Source organism: Paramormyrops kingsleyae, chromosome 20 (assembly GCF_048594095.1).
Source record: "Paramormyrops kingsleyae isolate MSU_618 chromosome 20, PKINGS_0.4, whole genome shotgun sequence".
NCBI classification, from domain to species: Eukaryota; Metazoa; Chordata; class Actinopteri; order Osteoglossiformes; family Mormyridae; genus Paramormyrops; species Paramormyrops kingsleyae.
Genome location: NC_132816.1, coordinates 3,345,885 through 3,364,560, shown reverse-complemented (window position 1 = coordinate 3,364,560; position 18,676 = coordinate 3,345,885). Strand labels below are relative to the sequence as shown.

The following is an 18,676-nucleotide window of genomic DNA, read 5'->3' as shown; positions in this document are numbered from 1 at the left end:
GCAGGTGCCATTTCAGAGGAAACAAAAGCAGATTTTGGAAATGCCAGAGGAAGCCAGAATCCTGCAATGGTTTTATTCACATTCATGATGACCTGTCTCACTGTACTGCCAGTGACACCCAGACAGCGGGAATGTATCATGCAGACAGCTGCCACTCAGCCGCTCTCCGCCATCTCCCGCACGACACGGACCAGCTCCGGGAACTGCGTGTTCTGGAAGTGCCCACGGTCCGTGTACTCGTACAGCTGCGCCTGCAGACTCTCAGTCACCTGCTGCTGCTCACTCCATGGCAGGAAGGGGTCATCCATGGAGCCAAACTGAACGATGTGCCCACAGTTACTCCGGATCCTGTCCCACTGCCACGGCCGACTGAAATACCCTAAATGGGAAGCAGTGGTGTCAAGGATGGACACAAGCAAAACACCCTGCAGCCACCCTAATGATGACTTGCGCCCTATTGGACTCCATCATAGGTAGTGCATTCTGGGTCACCTTCAGTCTGGAGGTGTTCGCTTGAGTACCACTCAAAGGAAAGACGACTGATTGTTAATTGAAAACTACTTTCATCCTGATTGGATGTGTACAAGTTAAGCCAACTCACCACTCTCTTTTTCATTTTCATCACCCAGGTCGGAGGTATAAGCGCCTACCAGCACAATCGCGTACACCTTGTGCACTTCTGCATACCTGGAACAAAAACGTTCATATATGTGTACCTCATATACACAACCATTAAACGGTCTTGCAGCAATATAATTCTCTTCTCAAACGGGGAAATAAACAAATTTAATGACCATATTCGTCCATGAAACTAGATACCCATTATTTCATAGACATTTAAAATTGAAATAGTTTGCTATTTACTTGTAGTGGGTCATGTTTTGAAAGTTCTTAAAAAATCACTTGTTTCTCCTTTTGAGGCTTATGAATTAGCATGAGACTTCGATAGCCTAACGCTGCCTGTATGTGTGTGTCTGTGAACCAGCCTGTACCTCATCGCAGCTGCAGCCCCTGAACTGTGGCCAATGATTATTGTCTTTTCATCGCATTGCAGCTCTTTCTCCATAAACGGCAGCCAGATGCTCTCTCTGGCTGTCACTGCAGAATACAGTGAAACACACGGTCTAAGCACCTTCACGTGAGATCCCTGAGGTCAGGCAAGGTCCACAGTGCGAATAACGGCAACTTACCAGGGTCTGGCATGTTTCTGAGCAGACAGCTCATACCTGCAATCTACAATGCATAGTAATACATTTATTAATGCTGTGGTAAATTTATCAAATATGAACTATAAACGGACTTACTTTGTATTCAAATAAATGTTGCTGCCCTAAAGCAGGGTGAATTGCAACTGGCTAATTACAAACATTAATTCTGCTATATTGATATTTTATATATTGAGTGTATACTTTTTGGGTTACCTTATCTATCTGTTTTTTGGCCCATCCATACCAGTTACAGTGCTCTACGCTTCCAGCTCCGTTGCCGGGAACGATGACAGCTTTACTAGGTTTCATTTCTTCCGCGTTGCACTGTATCAACGATTCAACACATCTCAAGTACCTTTGAGGTGAGATGTGCATTCTGGGAATTGTAGTTTTCCCGTCCTTTAACGGAAGTCTCGATTTCTTAATTCAAACATGCATGCATGCAAACATGCAAATTGTCTTGAATCAGGTAGCTTAGTGGGTGACAGCCTTACAGAAAGGCTGTAAAGTCATAAGCACACAATTCACTGAAACTTCATTTCACTCTCCAAACTAGTCAAAATAAAATAAATAAATAAATAAATAATAAAAATTTAAATACATAAATAAATAATAATAATAAAAATAATAATAAAAAATAATAATAATAAATAAATAATAATAATTAAAAAATATAAAAATAAATAATTTTTAAAAACCAACCCTCTCCCAACATATGCAAATAATTAACAATGTCACTAGTTGTGACGTCACCTGGTTCCACCCCAACCCCGCCCCCCCAGTGAACTCTTGACCTGTAACCTTTTGACCTTTAGGTCATAAATCTTTTTGAAAGAAGCGGCATTATCCATCTCTCTGCTGAGGTCTAGGTTTTGTATTCTGATGCACAGGACATTATTTGATATCCCACTGAAATATGTAAATGATCCCTGTTTCATAAAGATTTTACATTCCTGCTGTGTACTGTTGAACAGATATCTTACTATGACTTTTTGTGCTTTTTATGAAAATAATTATTCTGTCTTTCATGACAAATACTTTACATTTGTCCTCAGTTCACCGAAAGTGATACATTTGTGGAACATCCAACTCTTTCGGAAGAAATCTCAAAAACGTAACTGACCAATGATTTAGCTGTTGCAAACGATCCCCTTTTACATGGACCCAAACACTGTAAAAAGCAATGTTTTTGAGCTATAAAGATTACGCCCAGTGGTGTCACGGGGTTTGGGAACTATAGCTTTCCTCTGTGTTGTGTGGGTTTCCTTCAGGTATTTCATCAGGCCCCTCATAGGTCACAGTTCTCCACCCACAGATTCACAGCAGACCCTCCCATTTTTTTGACTCCGCCTACTAAATGCAATATACACGTGGGATCAGAGTTGTTGGTCCAGTACAACAAGCGTCTTGACCACTAAAACAAAGTATTTCTTTCTGAGCATCTCACAACCTTCCTTCTTCACAAACAGTTCATTTAGGTATACATTGACCCACAGCTCTGTACACCTGTCTAATTAGCTAATTCAAGGCTGCTTTAGTTTAAGTTGACATGGCTTAATAAACCACAATGTTCATTTTGGCTATAAGTAAACCTGCCACCCAAGAAAAACACTGTTCTTTTCCAACTACTGTAATATCAGGGAAAGCTAGGAGTTTTCCTGCTTGTTAGTACCAAATATACAACTATAATATTTATTATTATAACATGTGATAGATTTCTTCAGTGAAACCTCAGGTTCTTTTAGTTGAATGATGAGGCAGGTTCCTTAAGCTTAATGAAGCTTAACAGAATGAAGATGTTACAGAAAAATTTTACACACAGCCGGTTCAGTGTCTGTCTGTGTCTGTCTCTGCCCCCCCTGAGGGACACCGGCCCTTTATCTCTGGCCTTCATACAGACTCCTGGAGCCGGGGGTCAGACGGCCTTGGTGAGAGTAAGTTCTATGAGAGGCAAAGAACATGATGAGCAAGTAGCAAGGACAGAAAGAAATATAAAAATAAGAAATATAGATGAGTGAACTAAATGAGCATAATTAAATAACTGCAAATTTACTAAGGAAATCCCCCACATGTTTGATATTAATGCATATTAAAGCAGTTAAAGTATGTTAGGATGTTATGGTATATTGAAATGCTGCTTATGAATGTTCTATCAATGCATTATGAAAGCATTATTTAGTTGCTCTGAATGCATTAAAAGAAAGCATTAAAAAGGCATTATGAAGATGCAGTTAATCAAAAACATTACCATTTTTTTTCTTTTTGTTCATTTGTTCTTAGTAATGCCACGGGTCATTGAAAGACTGATAAGAAATATGTATGTGTGTGTGTGTGTGTGTGTGTGTGTCACATTCGGGCTAGCGAGCTGACGGTCAAGCAGGCAAGCGGAGCCGTGGATCAGGACAAACGGGGGTTTATTAAACGAACAGGCAGGGAAACGGAGACTGAACATCAAACGCAACATTACATCACAATGACAAATCTAGGGAGACTGACTCAGACTAGGACTAAATACACAAGACTAGACACAAACGTAACAGGCAACAGGTGAGAACAATCAGGGTTTGACAGGAGGTAATGAGGGGGCGTGGCACACACGAGGAGCGTTCGGAGCTGAACGTGACATAACCCCCCCCAAAGGCGCGCACACCGGGCGCGCCCGAGGGGAAGCGATGGACGAGACGAAGGGCAGGAACTGAAAAACAAAAGCAAGACATCAATGAGGAAGAGGGAACAAGATCGAGACACAGAACAGGCACAGGGGCAAGACCCACGACAAAACCCCACACAAGACCGGAAACGCGGACAGACAGACAGAGAAGGGAGACACGGAGGAAGCACCCACAGGCGACACGAAGGGGCCAGGAGTGCATGGAGGAGGAACACAGGGACGAGGAGGAGAAACAGGTGGGACGAAGAAAGGAGGAGCAGACAGAGGAGACCAGACAGGCACGGAAGGGGGACAAAGGGGAGCCCGAGGGAGCCCAGGCGGGCGGCGGCCGGAGGGGCCGCAGGCGACAGGAAGGAGGGAGCAGGTGGGGACCACGAAGGGAACAAGGAGACAGGGCGAGGGACAGATGGAGGAGACAAGGAGGGAGTCAGAGGGGCCAACAGCAAAGGGAAGGAGGAGGGGGAAGCAGCAGCCAGCGAAGGCGCCGCCACAGCGGGCGAAGGCGCCGTCCGCCGACACGCCGGCGCAGGGGGACCCGCAGGCGACCGACGCGGAGTCGGAGGCGGGACCGAGGCCGGGGGACGAGGCCACGGAGGGGGACCCGCAGGCGACCGCCGGGCCGGAGCAGGAGGAACCACAGGTGGGCCCCGAGCCCCAGCCAAAGCGAGCGAGGGTGAGCCAGGGGGCAGGGCGGCCGGGACCTCGGCCCGACGTCTATGTCCCCTCCCCTTGCGGGACACAGATAGGCGGGGTCCTGGGGGATGTCGACCTTGCCGGGGCAAGGGCGAGGGAGTCACAAGGGAGGTCCATAGGGCAATCCCCGAGGGATCCCATTCAAGTCCTTCCTCCTCCCCGGAGGAAGGAGCGGCAGTCAAACAGTTTGGGACCTCCTCGGGGACAGTGATCATGGCTGGGGGAATTAGAGGCAGGGCCTCAGGTGAGGTTGTCGGAGCCGCGGGCGTGGCCGCAGGCTGGACGGGCAGTTCAGAAGAGCCGGGCTGGACAGGAGAGCCGGGCTGGACGGAAGAGCCGGACTGGACGAGCAGAGCGGCGACCTCAGGCGGTGCCGCGGGCAGAGCGAACGTGCAGCCATCAGGGGGCGCTGCAGGAGGAGCGGCGGCAGCAGGCCGCAGACGGAGCAGCTGCCTCAGGGTTTCTTCCACCCGGGCTAGCTGTTGGAGTGGGGAATCAGGGGCTGCCTTGGCAAACTCCCTGCGGAGTTGCTCCAGGAGCAGAGCTGCCTCCAGGGAGTCTTTTATGTGGTTTTATGTGGTTCGCCAACCACCCGCCAGTACCGTTCCTGCAGGAGGAAACCTGCTGCCATCCTCCAGACAGGGCTGTGGCTCAGGAACCCTGCGGGATGCTGCAGCAGGCACCTTGGTCGTGTGGCCAGCAGGGGGTGCCTCGGCGGGCGCCTCCAACACGTGGCCAGCAATGGGGCGCCTCGGCGGGCACCTCGGGCGTGCGGCCAGCAGGGGGCGCCTCGGCGGGCGCCACCTTCATGCGGCCAGCAGGGGGCGCCTCGGCGGGCACCTCGGACACATGGCCAGCAGGGGGCGCCGCAGGGGGCGCCACGCCGGGCGCTGCCGTCATGCGGCCAGCAGGAGGCGCCTCGGCGGGCACCGCCGTCACTCGGCCAGCAGGGGGCGCAGCCGTGGGCACCTCGGGCGGTGTCGCAGGGACCACCGGCAGAGCAGGCGGGTCAGGCAGGACAGGCGTTGCCGCTGGCAAAGTGGCAGCAGCTGCAGGCGGTGCCGCGGGCAGAGCGGCGACAGCAGCAGAAGCAGGCGCTGTTTGCAGGTCCGGAGTCTGCGGGTCCGGATCCGGTGCGCCTGGGACTACCCCTTTAAGAGCTTTAGGGACCCGGGGAATTGCGTCTCTCACGGCGCTGATCCCTCTTCCGGGTAAGCGTTCTGGCCGGTAAGCACAAGCCTCCCTGGCGGGGAGCAGAGAGCAAGCTCCCAGGAAGAGCATTGGGGCTTCTTCCGCTTGTTCTCTGCTCCGCTTCTCCCGACTGTTCGTCAGGCGCTGACTCAGGCGGTGAAGGCATTTGCGTGCCCTTCGGAGGGGATAGTCCTGTCCGGGCGGGCGCTCTTCCTCAAGGAGATCCGCGCCCCGGTTAGCCAGAGCCAGGGCTACGGAGTCCTCCCGGACCTCGGGCTGGGACCGCCAGAACACAAACTCTTGCAGCAGACCGAGCCGTTGGTGCTCGGTCTGCCGCTTTGTGCTTTCTTGGAGATTTGTCATTCTGTCACGTTCGGGCTAGCGAGCTGGCGGTCAAGCAGGCAAGCGGAGCCGTGGATCAGGACAAACGGGGGTTTATTAAACGAACAGGCAGGGAAACGGAGGCTGAACATCAAACGCAACATTACATCACAATGACAAATCTAGGGAGACTGACTCAGACTAGGACTAAATACACAAGACTAGGCAAACGTAACAGGCAACAGGTGAGAACAATCAGGGTTTGACAGGAAGTAATGAGGGGGCGTGGCACACACAAGGAGCATTCAGGGCTGAACGTGACAGTGTGTGTGTGTGTGTGTGAGTGGGTATGCCTTACCTTATGGGGACACAATGTCCCCAGAACATGATGAATACCCTTATGGGGACCATTTTCCAGGCTGCACCTAAGCTCTGCAGGGTGGTAGCTCTCCAGGAGGAGGATTGGGCACCCCTGGTCAAGGGTGTGTCCTGTCTTCTACTTGGTGCTTCCTGGGAAATGCTCCAGGTTCATCATGACTAGACAGAGAGTTAATGAAGAGGGATGAATGCTTGGATGGATGATTACAGATACATTTTTCCCTACATACACACCATTGAAGGACTTGCATATACACTCACCTAAATGATTATTAGGAACACCATACTAATACGGTGTTTGACCCCCTTTCGCCTTCAGAACTGCCTTAATTCTACGTAGCATTGATTCAACAAGGTGCTGAAAGCATTCTTTAGAAATGTTGGCCCATATTGATAGGATAGCATCTTGCAGTTGATGGAGATTTGTGGGATGCACATCCAGGGCACGAAGCTCCCGTTCCACCACATCCCAAAGATGCTCTATTGGGTTGAGATCTGGTGACTGTGAGGGCCATTTTAGTACAGTGAACTCATTGTCATCATTGTCATTGCAATCATTTCAATTTGAAATGATTCGAGCTTTGTGACATGGTGCATTATCCTGCTGGAAGTAGCCATCAGAGGATGGGTACATGGTGGTCATAAAGGGATGGACATGGTCAGAAACAATGCTCAGGTAGGCTGTGGCATTTAAACGATGCCCAATTGGCACTAAGGGGCCTAAAGTGTGCCAAGAAAACATCCCCCACACCATTACACCACCACCACCAGCCTGCACAGTGGTAACAAGGCATGATGGATCCATGTTCTCATTCTGTTTACGCCAAATTCTGACTCTACCATTTGAATGTCTCAACAGAAATCGAGACTCATCAGACCAGGCAACATTTTTCCAGTCTTCAACTGTCCAATTTTGGTGAGCTCGTGCAAATTGTAGCCTCTTTTTCCTATTTGTAGTGGAGATGAGTGGTACCCGGTGGGGTCTTCTGCTATTGTAGCCCATCCGCCTCAAGGTTGTGCGTGTTGTGGCTTCACAAATGCTTTGCTGCATACCTCGGTTGTAACGCGTGGTTATTTCAGTCAAAGTTGCTCTTCTATCAGCTTGAATCAGTCGGCCCATTCTCCTCTGACCTCTAGCATCAACAAGGCATTTTCACCCACAGGACTGCCGCATACTGGATGTTTTTCCCTTTGCACACCATTCTTTGTAAACCCTAGAAATGGTTGTGCGTGAAAATCCCAGTAACTGAGCAGATTGTGAAATACTCAGACCGGCCCATCTGGCACCAACAACCATGCCACCCTCAAAATTGCTTAAATCACCTTTCTTTCCCATTCTGACATTCAATTTGGAGTTCAGGAGATTGTCTTGACCAGGACCACACCCCTAAATGCATTGAAGCAACTGCCATGTGATTGGTTGATTAGATAATTGCATTAATGAGAAATTTAACAGGTGTTCCTAATAATCCTTTAGGTGAGTGTATATAAACATACAATAAGCTGGTTGCATAAGCATCCACACCCTTAAACTAATATATAAACTGCATTTAGCAGATGACATTAGTCAGAGCAACTTACAGAAGTGCTTAGAAGTCTCATCAGTAAATATATTTTGATACTGAGTATTAATACTTAGTATTGAACCTGGTTAAGAATACTATCACTCTAAAAAATCTTTTGGCAAGTAATACAATTTTTTACATATTTTCTAAAATAATGAGTATTATCCTGGAAGTGCTAATCCAAGTAAATCCGAAAGAAGTAGGTTTTATTCTACCACATGGGTGCCAAACAAAGAAGAGTCTTGATGCACACCTTGAGAGATGGTGGGACCAGTCAAATAGTGATGGAAGATCAGAGAGAACATGCTACAGTCTGGGGTGTGGTATGTTCCTTTAGGTAGGGGGGTGCTGGACCATATTTGGCTTTGTAGGCGAGCATCAAAACTGATGTGTTTTGAATCTGATGTGGGCAGCTATAGGAAGCTAGTGAGTGTGGTATGGGAGAACATGGGAAGGTTGAAAATGAGTCGGGCAGCTGCATTCTGGATCAGTTGCAGAGGATGAATGACACTCAGAGGCAGACCTGCTAGGAGTACGTTATAATAGTCTAGTCTGGAGATGATAAGGGATTGAACAAGTACCTGAGTGGCCTGTGTGGAAAGAAATGAATAAACCCTTTTGATATTAAAGAGGAGAAATCGACAGGTACAGGAAAGATTAGCAAAATGAGAGGAAAAGGACAGGTGATTGTCCTTGGTTACTCCGAGGTTACGGGCGGTGAGCGAAGGACAAATCGTAGAGTTGAGCAGGGAGATCGCAAGATTCTGGTGTGTGGATGGATCAGGTGGGATGAACAGCAGTTCAGTTTTGCTGGGTTTTTCAGCTCATCAGCTGTCATCCATGATGAAATTTGAGTGGAGACTTGAGTGTCTGAGGGAGTAAAGGAAAGGATAAGTTGGGTGTCATCTGCATAGCAGTGATATGAGAACCCATGTGAGGATACAACCTCACCAAGAGATCTTGTATAGAGGGAGAACAGAAGAGGACCAAGAACTGAGCCCTGTGGGATACCAGTGGTGAGTCTGCATGGAGTAAATGTGGATCCCTTCTATGTCACTTGATATGACCAGCCTTCTAGGTAGGAAACAAACCATTGCCATGCTGAGCTACGAATTTCAAGGCTCATAAGGATGAATAAGAGTCTTGTGGTTGACTATGTCAAATGCTGCTGAAAGGTCAAGGAGGATGCAGACGGATGACAGTTTGGATGTTCTGGCAGCATGTAGCTTCTCAGTGACAGCCAAGAGGGCAGTCTGTGTAATGTGTGGCTTTGAAGCCAGTTTGGTTAGGATCGTGAAGGTTGTCCTGAGAGAGATAGAGAGACGGCTGATTGTTCAAGGATTTTTGAAAGAAAACAGAGAAGTGGTACCGCTCGGTAGTTACTGATGTCTGAGGGATTCAGTGTGGTTTTTTCAGGATGGGAATAACCTTGGCTTTTTTGAATGCCGTTGGTACATGACAGATGTTATGGAGCTATTAATGATAGTGGTGATGAATTGGAGAAGGTCTTGAGAGGTTGTCTGGAGCAATGTGGAAGTGATTGGATCCTGTGGGCAGGTGTTAGGATTGCATGACAAGACGACTTGCAGGATCTCTTCTGCTGCTAGATTGGAGAATTGAGCCAGTGAATGGGAAGGGAAATCCTTAATGTGTAGAGTAGTAGATGGGATGGGAGAGAATGTCTGAAAAATTTGATCGATTTTCTCATCAAAGAAGTTGGCGAAGTGAACTTGCCAATATTTGTTCACTCTTCTTTGCAAAAGTGCTACAAATCTGTCAGATTGCAAGGGAAAGTCTTGTGTACAGCCCTTTTCAGGTCACACCACAGATTTTAGCCCGGGGCTCTTGCTGGGCCATTCCCAAACTTTAATTTTCTTCTGGTGAAGCCATTCTTTTGTTGATTTGGATGTATGCTTGGGTTCATTGTCATGCTGAAAGGTGAAATCTTTCTTCATCTTCAGCTTTGTAGCAGACACCGGAAGGTTTTGGGCCGAAATGGATTGGTATTTGGAACTGTTCATAATTCCTTCCACCTTGACTAAAGCCCCAGCTGAAGAAAAACAACCCCAAAGCATGATGCTGCCACCACCATGCTTCACTGTGGGTGTGTTGCTTTTGCACTAAACATACCTATAAGACTATAACACATGTTTTCTTTGCTAAATTTTGCCGGGCCTGGATGTTTTTCTTTGTAAGAAAAGGCTTTCATCTTGCGACCCTACCCCGTAGTCCAGACATATGGAGAATACATATGGAGATTGTTGTCACATGTAGTACACAACCAGTACTTGCCAGAAATTCCTGCAGCTCCTTCAGTATTGCTGCAGGCCTCTTGGCAGCCTCCCTAACCAGTTTTCATCTTTTCTTTTCATCAATTTTGGAGGGATACCCAGTTCTCCATAACGTCACTGTTGTCCCATATTTTCTCCACTTCTTGATGACTGATTTCACTGTGTTTCATGGTATATCTAATGCTATGGTATTTTTGTACCCTTCTCCTAGGAGACTGATTCCTTTCAACAATGAGATCACTTTGATGATTAATAAGCTCTATGCAAACCATGGCTTTTGCTGTAGGATGCAGCTGAGTAAATGTCAAGAAAATCCTACTAGGATAGCTGAAGTTTATTTGGGATTAATCAGAGTCACTTTAACTGATGACAGGTGTGTACCAAAAAAGAATAAATGCTGTAATTAAATCAAAAAGTGCTTCAACAAAGTATTAGTTTATGGGTGTGCACACTTATTTTCCCCCCTAACAGATTTGTTTGTTTTTCAATTCAATTGTACAGGTTATATGTCACATTAAAGGTGAGAAAAGTTTTGAAATGATTTATTGTGGTCTCATATTTTTACATCACAAAAACCTGGCATTTTTAAACAGGGCTGTGTACACTTTTTATATCCACTGTAACTGTAGGCTACTCTTTTTAGCAACTTGGCGATAAACAAACAAAAAGAAAAACACAACAAAACTGTCCACATGACAAATCAGTCCACGCGTTCATTAAGCTGGAACCACACTGCACGGTAATCCGGTTTGTGCCGGAAGCCCAGAGATGTGAATAACCGATAGGAAACTTCATTATCCTCCTCAACAAAGCAGTACACAGGGTACCCCATCTCATAGAGCTGCTTAGCCATTATAGAAATTAGCATCTTAGCATAGCCTTTACACCTGTGCTCAGGCAGCGTGTACAAGAGTCCCAGGGCACTGTGGTGATATAGTAAGACCCAAGAGACCGGCCTGCCACTACCGTCCATCACGCCCCAGCTGGGGTAGTTTGAGATGTAGTTCCTCACAGAGTTGTAGCTGTTCTGGTTCCCGCCGTACTTCCAAGTGCTGTTCACCAGGTCAGCGTGCTCCACGCTCAGCGGGCCGATCTGGTATCCTTTGGTACTAGTGAGAAAAATGTAAACTTTAACCAGTTTTGTTATTTGTTTGGATGTCTACAGGTAACCAGTGCAGTTACTGCACACGATGACAACAATACTTATTAAAAGATTATATTTAAGCTGGTATCATTGGCTTTTTTTTACCTTTCAGGCTCTTTGAGATGACTGAGGTCCTCCAACATCAACACAAACATTATTCCCTCTGTTTTTGATGGAATATTGTGGTAAGCACAGAGTTCTTTCACCACATCTATGTGGTTGATGTCAACACCTGAAAAGAACAGTGCATATACTGTAGATATATTCAAATATACAGGTAAACGCTAAAGTTTTGTACATACGTCATAAATTAAAATTTTGTCTACTGTCAACTAATTTGGAAATCTGTTATAATATTGAAGGGCATTTTTAATTGCTTGCTTGAGTTTTTTTTTTTACCTCCCAGTAAAGTAAATGTACTCCAGTCTATAACACCATTGCTACTGAGCAGTTTCTGTAAACTTTCTCTGTCACGTGAGTAGATGCTGTAGATGTTGAAATCCCCCTCTCGGTCCTGAGAATGCTACCCAGACAAAAAGGCATTTTAATGCTATTCACATGATGTTACTTTGTATTCTTCTTCCATTTGTTAAGTTATAATCCAAGTAATTACATTCCTGACCTTTCACACCACCATTTTAATTTACAAATGAAAGTAAAACACACATGCACACATGTCTGCATAGAAAATGTCCCTGACCTAGCATTGTTTATCAAAACACATTTGAATGATTAGGGAATTCAGCTTCGTACCTGCTGCTTTTGCTTGCAGATAATAACATTAAAGTCTGGCCAGGCATCTGAAATTACCACCATATTATGAGGTTTTCTTCTGTTGATGTTGAACAAGTAGCCATACACCTACAGTAACACAAGATGCAGCTTACTTCACATTATAGCAGACTATAGCATACACATCGCCAATTAAACTGAAAAGTTCCTTGTTACAGATAACAATAAATGTGTCAAATTAAATTCACGCTCTAAAGGAAACAGGAAAGGCTGGTTGATTACTGCCATATGTAGCTTCAGAAGTTCAGCTCAGTTTACAGCATTCTGTTCTACCTTGAGTGACTCAGGAAATAACTCTCTGAGCGAATTCTCAGCCAGCTCCAGGTCTTCGTCGGTTAGGACATGCATGACAACAAGAATCACACAGGGGAAAGCTGGGCGTTAAATGAGCCTTGAGTAAGTCGATCCACCCCCTGTATCTAGGAGAGTGTTGTCAATATTTGTCATGTGACAATAAAATCAGGAAGTTTCTACCATATTTAGCTGGCTGCTAAGGAGAGGAACTCAAGTCAAAAGTGGTAGTTGTTTTTCCACAAAAAAAAACATGCAAAATAGCAGGGATCGAATTTATCGACGGCAAAATCCGCCGTGCCTTAGCAATTTGCCGTGCTGCCCTGAATATTTACAAGTTCTTGCCGGCAGATACTTGCAGTGCCCTCTTCCTCAGTTGCCTTTGTGCCCTATTGTGTATGTTTAGATCATAATAAAGTCAATAAACTTATGAAATCAAGAACAAGTTCTTCCGTTTTTTACTTCTCTGTCGCCATGTCCATGATATCTGGGTTGATAAGCGCATCCAATAATTTTACGTTCGCCACGCCTCCATGGTAAAATTATTCAGAGCGGCTATTCTAGCCGATGCTTACCTCCCTCCGAAACTAATAGCAACATGTTCATAGAATAGGGAGGGTGAGAAGGTTTAGAAGTTCTTTTGAAAGTGAGGTTGTATTGGTGGTATTTTTGGCACGTGAACAAGCATCGATTTACATCGACAAATACACGTTAAGGACCTCTTATAAGGCCACAAAGTTCCAATTAAAATGCCTACCAAAGATCGGGTGAAAAAAAGAAAGCAGGCTGAAATGACGGCCGCTGCTTCTAAGACCCTGAAAATAACCAAATTTTTTAGGTAATTTCGCTGGTTATGCATGTCTTTCCCAATCATACCGCATCTGTCATTACTTGACGTTGTAATAATTTATAATAGACTGTAATAATTCATAGAAGATTGAAATAATTGATACCAGATGTGCATTGAATTGAAGTGAAAACGGAGAAGGAGTTAGAGCATAAACTGTACTGTCCTGCAGCTGCTGTCACGGGACAGTTCGTAGTGACTCGCGGAAGTGTTGCGGGACAGTTCGTAGTGGCTCGCGGCACTGGGTGGGACAGTAGCGAGTGGCTCGCGACAGTGTTTGAGTGGCTCGGGACAGTTGGCGAGTGTTAGTTAGTTGGCTTGAATATGGTCACTCATGTATTATTTTGAAGTTCTGTTAGTCATGTTAGTGTCAATGTCTCAGTAAAAATAATGTTCATTAAATTAAAGTTTTTATCACTGACAATAGCTGGCTCTGTTTTTTTTCATAAAACATTTCGTCATTACTGAGTAGGTGAATGAAGGCAACAGCATCTTTTTTTCAATAGCTAGTCTAACACTATTTCACAGGGTGCTAATGCATTAATTGCCCTTGAAAATGTCAGAATGCTAAATATTTCATGCGTCCGGCTATATACCTTTTTGCCTCAGTGCCCTGGCCAGTAATTCTTGATTGCATTGGTGCCCTCCGAACCTACGGGAAAATGCCTTAGTGCCCTCCTATATTTGAGGGGATAAAAGGCAAACATTGCTGTGCCCCCCGAACAAAGTAATTCTACCCCTGAAATAGTATATTTTACATATCAAAGCATATTTTTAGAGGTGTTATGATCCCCAGTCTAGGGTTGGAGACCGTCAGAAAACGAAAGGGAAAGAGGAGAAGAGACAAGCGGGGAATAGGGAAAGGGGACACGGGAAACAAGAGGGATCTTTTTTTATGTTTTTTATTTTTCACAAAGACCAGGGGGGTATTCCACGAAGCAGGATTAAGGGAAAGTCTGACTTATTTCGACAAGTCTGGCTCATTTAAGTGGAAATTCCGTTACATTAACGTGTCTTAAATGAATCCCCGCTGAGCTACCATGGTAACTTAAGAGAGTGAACAAGTCTGCTCCGGACCAGTGGTGCGTTTCCCAAACAACGACAGAAGTTAGAATTAACAATGCATCGTACTATGTTAGTTCAAACTAACCAACATCCGAAGTACAACTGTTTCCCAAAACCGTCGTACCATAGTAGTTCAAACCACGTTAGTTACTTGGGACTTCCGTAGTTCGAACTACTATGGTTCCAGCGCTGATTGGTCAGACTCACGGCGAGACTACCCTAGTTCGAACTACACTGGTTCCAGCGCTGATTGGTCAGACTCACGGCGAGCCGTGCGCAACAACTAACAAACTACAGTGGTACCTCGGTTCTCGAACTCAAATTTCTTAAAAGTCGAACCAACTAGTTCGAAAAAAAATTACCTAGAACTCCATCTGTATCTCAGAAGTCGTAATGTGAGCACTGACCTAAGATAACTTGTATGCGCCGGGAAATTAGTCACGCAGCACGTCTCTCAGCGGAAACAAAGGGTAAAGCTTCAGTCTCAGCCTCGCATTTGCTGTGATAGCATCGTGCATGTTTACACTAGTGAATACATATATTTAGACAGTAAAAATACATTTAGACAATGATAGACAGTAACAGTAATTATTATTATATAATAAAATACATTTTAAAATAAAAATTTCTTATTAATTATTTGCAAAACGCAGACGGACAATACAATGACCGGACTGGGGAAACAAACTGAAACACGTACGAAATACAGAGGACTAATGACAACAACCAGAAACAGCTGATCACACGGGGATTCCACACGGGGTAGGGGGCATGGCACACAGAAGGAGCGGACTATAGGGGCCGGACACATTATTTTATTTTAACTTTACACATTGTTTGGATACATTTATTTTCTTACTTTACAAATTACTGTTTTGATAAATGTGCTTAGATGTGTTTAGTACAGTATATGCTTCTTGTTTAATCCTGTTCATTTTGTGTTTAAATGCTAAAAAAAAAAACATATTAAGGTGTATTTTTTTGGGGCCGGGAAACAATTGATTGGTTTTCCATTATTTCTTATGGGCACAACTCGAACTTTTTAGGATTCGATCCGGAGTTCTGAACAGATTAAATTCGAGTTCTGGAGGTACCACTGTACTTTCGCAGCCGGTCGCGTACAAAAACTCGCGAACTGTGTAATATCATATAAATATATAATAATCACACACACACGTATGTATATACACTCACCTAAAGGATTATTAGGAACACCTGTTCAATTTCTCATTAATGCAATTATCTAATCAACCAATCACATGGCAGTTGCTTCAATGCATTTAGGGGTGTGGTCCTGGTCAAGACAATCTCCTGAACTCCAAACTGAATGTCAGAATGGGAAAGAAAGGTGATTTAAGCAATTTTGAGGGTGGCATGGCTGTTGGTGCCAGATGGGCCGGTCTGAGTATTTCACAATCTGCTCAGTTACTGGGATTTTCACGCACAACCATTTCTAGGGTTTACAAAGAATGGTGTGCAAAGGGAAAAACATCCAGTATGCGGCAGTCCTGTGGGTGAAAATGCCTTGTTGATGCTAGAGGTCAGAGGAGAATGGGCCGACTGATTCAAGCTGATAGAAGAGCAACTTTGACTGAAATAACCACGCGTTACAACCGAGGTATGCAGCAAAGCATTTGTGAAGCCACAACACGCACAACCTTGAGGCGGATGGGCTACAATAGCAGAAGACCCCACCGGGTACCACTCATCTCCACTACAAATAGGAAAAAGAGGCTACAATTTGCACGAGCTCACCAAAATTGGACAGTTGAAGACTGGAAAAATGTTGCCTGGTCTGATGAGTCTCGATTTCTGTTGAGACATTCAAATGGTAGAGTCAGAATTTGGCGTAAACAGAATGAGAACATGGATCCATCATGCCTTGTTACCACTGTGCAGGCTGGTGGTGGTGGTGTAATGGTGTGGGGGATGTTTTCTTGGCACATTTTAGGCCCCTTAGTGCCAATTGGGCATCGTTTAAATGCCACGGCCTACCTGAGCATTGTTTCTGACCATGTCCATCCCTTTATGACCACCATGTACCCATCCTCTGATGGCTACTTCCAGCAGGATAATGCACCATGTCACAAAGCTCGAATCATTTCAAATTGGTTTCTTGAACATGACAATGAGTTCACTGTACTAAAATGGCCCCCACAGTCACCAGATCTCAACCCAATAGAGCATCTTTGGGATGTGGTGGAACGGGAGCTTCGTGCCCTGGATGTGCATCCCACAAATCTCCATCAACTGCAAGATGCTATCCTATCAATATGGGCCAACATTTCTAAAGAATGCTTTCAGCACCTTGTTGAATCAATGCCACGTATAATTAAGGCAGTTCTGAAGGCGAAAGGGGGTCAAACACCGTATTAGTATGGTGTTCCTAATAATCCTTTAGGTGAGTGTATATATGTATAAATAAATAAAAGGTTTGACTGCAGTTTATAGGAACTTTTTTTTTGCTCTTTGTAACTATATGAACTATTTAGCAGTTTTGTGGGAATCACAAAATACAAGAATTTATATGAATTAAACATGTTTGGAGCTATCATGACTGATGACCTGCTGCAAATACATTTGAGAGAGCTGAAGCTACTAAGATAAATGGTGTGAAAGATGTATGTGTTCAGCCATGTTATTATCTTGAAAAAGCAATGCTTTAATCTGAAAATGTAAGTAATTCAGCCAAACGTTTCACAAGCCGAGGAATTAAGTTACATTACATGTAAGGCTTCAAATGTACAGCGTCCTGATATTACCTTAGGATGTTTTTTTTCTTTTTGTAAATTGTATTTAATGACTTGAGACACTCAGACATTGATAGCCTTATTGTCACATTATAATGTTTTAAACAAATACTGTTAAAAGCATCCTCCAATAAGCCCCTGCATTACTTATTCCATATCAGTGCGCAGTCAGAGCAATCTAATCCACTCTGTATTGGGGCAATCCTAAGGTTGCAGGTTCTGGGAATCCTTTACTAGCAGTACAATAAAAATTATGCAGTGTGTATGTAGTGTTGCCGAGTCTCACGAGACAAACAAGCAACATCATCCCTGAAAACAAGCCCAAAATAAGCCCACTGTGTACAGATGGAGAAATCAAACCCAAATAAGTCCAATACACACAATCACATTGTTTCCCATATTATGCGTGTTCCTCATAAATACACTTTATGGACAAAAGTATTGGGACACCATGCCATTACACCTACGAGGCACTTTTATGGCATCCCATTCTAAATCCATAGGCATCAATATGGAGTTTGTCCCTCCTTTGCAGCTACAATAACTACCACTCTCCTGGGAAAGCTTTCCACAAGACTTTGGAGTGTGTTTGTGGGAATTTTTGCCCATTCATCCAGAAGAGTATTTGCGAGGTCAGACACTAATGTTAGATGTGAAGGCCTGGCTCGCAATCTCCATTCTAGTTCATGGGGTTGGGGTTGAGGTCAGGGCTCTGTGCGGCCAGTGAGGTTCTTCCACACCAAACTCACCCAACCATGACTTAATGGACATTGTTTTGAGCAGTGGGGCACAGTCCTGCTGGAACAGAAAAGGGCCTTCCCCAAACTGTTCCCACAAAGTTAGAAGCATAGAATTCTCCAAAATGTTTTGGAAGGCTGAAGCATTAAGAGTTCCCTTCTCTAGAACTAAGGGCCCTAGCGCAACCCCTGAAAAACACCCCCATACGATTATCCCTCCTGCAAAGATTACAGTTGGCACAATACAATGAGACAGGTCAAGTTCTCCTGGAATCTACCAAACCCAGACTTGTCCATCACACTGCCAGACAGTGAACTGTGATTTGTCACTGCACAGAACATGTTTTTACTGCTCCAGGGTCTCGTGGCATGTGTTTTACACCACTCCACTCTTGTAGACCCTGCTCTGTTACTTTATGCGGTCTCAACTTCGTGGAAGTGTTTCTGTTGCTCCTAAACACTTCCACTTTCAACAATACCACTTACAGTTGACCATGGAATATCTAGCAGAGAAGAAATTTCACAAACTAACTTATTGCAAAGGTGGCATCCTATAACAGTACCATGCTTGAATTCACTAAGCTCTGCATAACGACACATTCCTTCACAAATGTTTGTAAACCTGACTGCATGGCTACATTCTTGATTTTATACACCTGTGGTAATGGGTCTGAATGAATTCAATGATTGACAGGTGTGTCCCAATACTTTTGTCCATATAGTATATAACAT

The 18,676-nt window shown here is 44.8% G+C and overlaps 2 protein-coding genes across 3 annotated transcripts; both read right to left on the bottom strand.

Moving 5' to 3' along the window:
- Positions 1-59: 59 nt before the first annotated feature.
- Positions 60-1,564, bottom strand: rbbp9 (retinoblastoma binding protein 9). Its single transcript, XM_023831088.2, has 5 exons — positions 1,422-1,564; positions 1,191-1,233; positions 993-1,098; positions 602-687; positions 60-379 (listed from the first exon to the last, which is right to left on the bottom strand). Exons 1-5 carry the CDS (start codon positions 1,515-1,517, stop codon positions 156-158), a joined length of 555 nt encoding a protein of 184 aa, XP_023686856.1. The 5' UTR covers positions 1,518-1,564; the 3' UTR covers positions 60-155.
- A 9,280-nt stretch (positions 1,565-10,844) lies between these two features.
- LOC111853776 (glycine N-acyltransferase-like protein 3) lies at positions 10,845-13,360 on the bottom strand. 2 transcript variants are annotated; one of them, XM_072703440.1, is made up of 6 exons: positions 13,303-13,360; positions 12,528-12,580; positions 12,216-12,323; positions 11,862-11,985; positions 11,568-11,694; positions 10,845-11,427 (listed from the first exon to the last, which is right to left on the bottom strand). In XM_072703440.1, exons 3-6 carry the CDS (start codon positions 12,276-12,278, stop codon positions 11,019-11,021), a joined length of 723 nt encoding a protein of 240 aa, XP_072559541.1. In that variant the 5' UTR covers positions 12,279-12,323; positions 12,528-12,580; positions 13,303-13,360; the 3' UTR covers positions 10,845-11,018. The 2 variants fall into 2 exon arrangements, with proteins under 2 accessions (XP_072559541.1, XP_023686835.1); XM_023831067.1 differs by lacking the exon at positions 13,303-13,360 and adding an exon at positions 13,008-13,073.
- Positions 13,361-18,676: the final 5,316 nt, after the last annotated feature.

Bases quoted from the DNA above. Each gene is read 5' to 3' on its own strand.
- rbbp9 (XM_023831088.2), bottom strand. From the start codon at position 1,517: ATGAAACCTAGTAAAGCTGTCATCGTTCCCGGCAACGGAGCTGGAAGC. The intron at 1,099-1,190 runs GTAAGTTGCCGT...TGTATTCTGCAG, and splicing joins CAGAAACATGCCAGACCCTG to TGACAGCCAGAGAGAGCATC. The intron at 688-992 runs GTACAGGCTGGT...TTTTTGTTCCAG, and splicing joins GGGGCTGCAGCTGCGATGAG to GTATGCAGAAGTGCACAAGG.
- LOC111853776 (XM_023831067.1), bottom strand. From the start codon at position 13,050: ATGCGCTTATCAACCCAGATATCATGGACATGGCGACAGAGAA. The intron at 11,986-12,215 runs GTACGAAGCTGA...TTGTCTGGGTAG, and splicing joins TCTGCAAGCAAAAGCAGCAG to CATTCTCAGGACCGAGAGGG. The intron at 11,695-11,861 runs GTAAAAAAAAAA...TGTTCTTTTCAG, and splicing joins TACATTTACTTTACTGGGAG to GTGTTGACATCAACCACATA.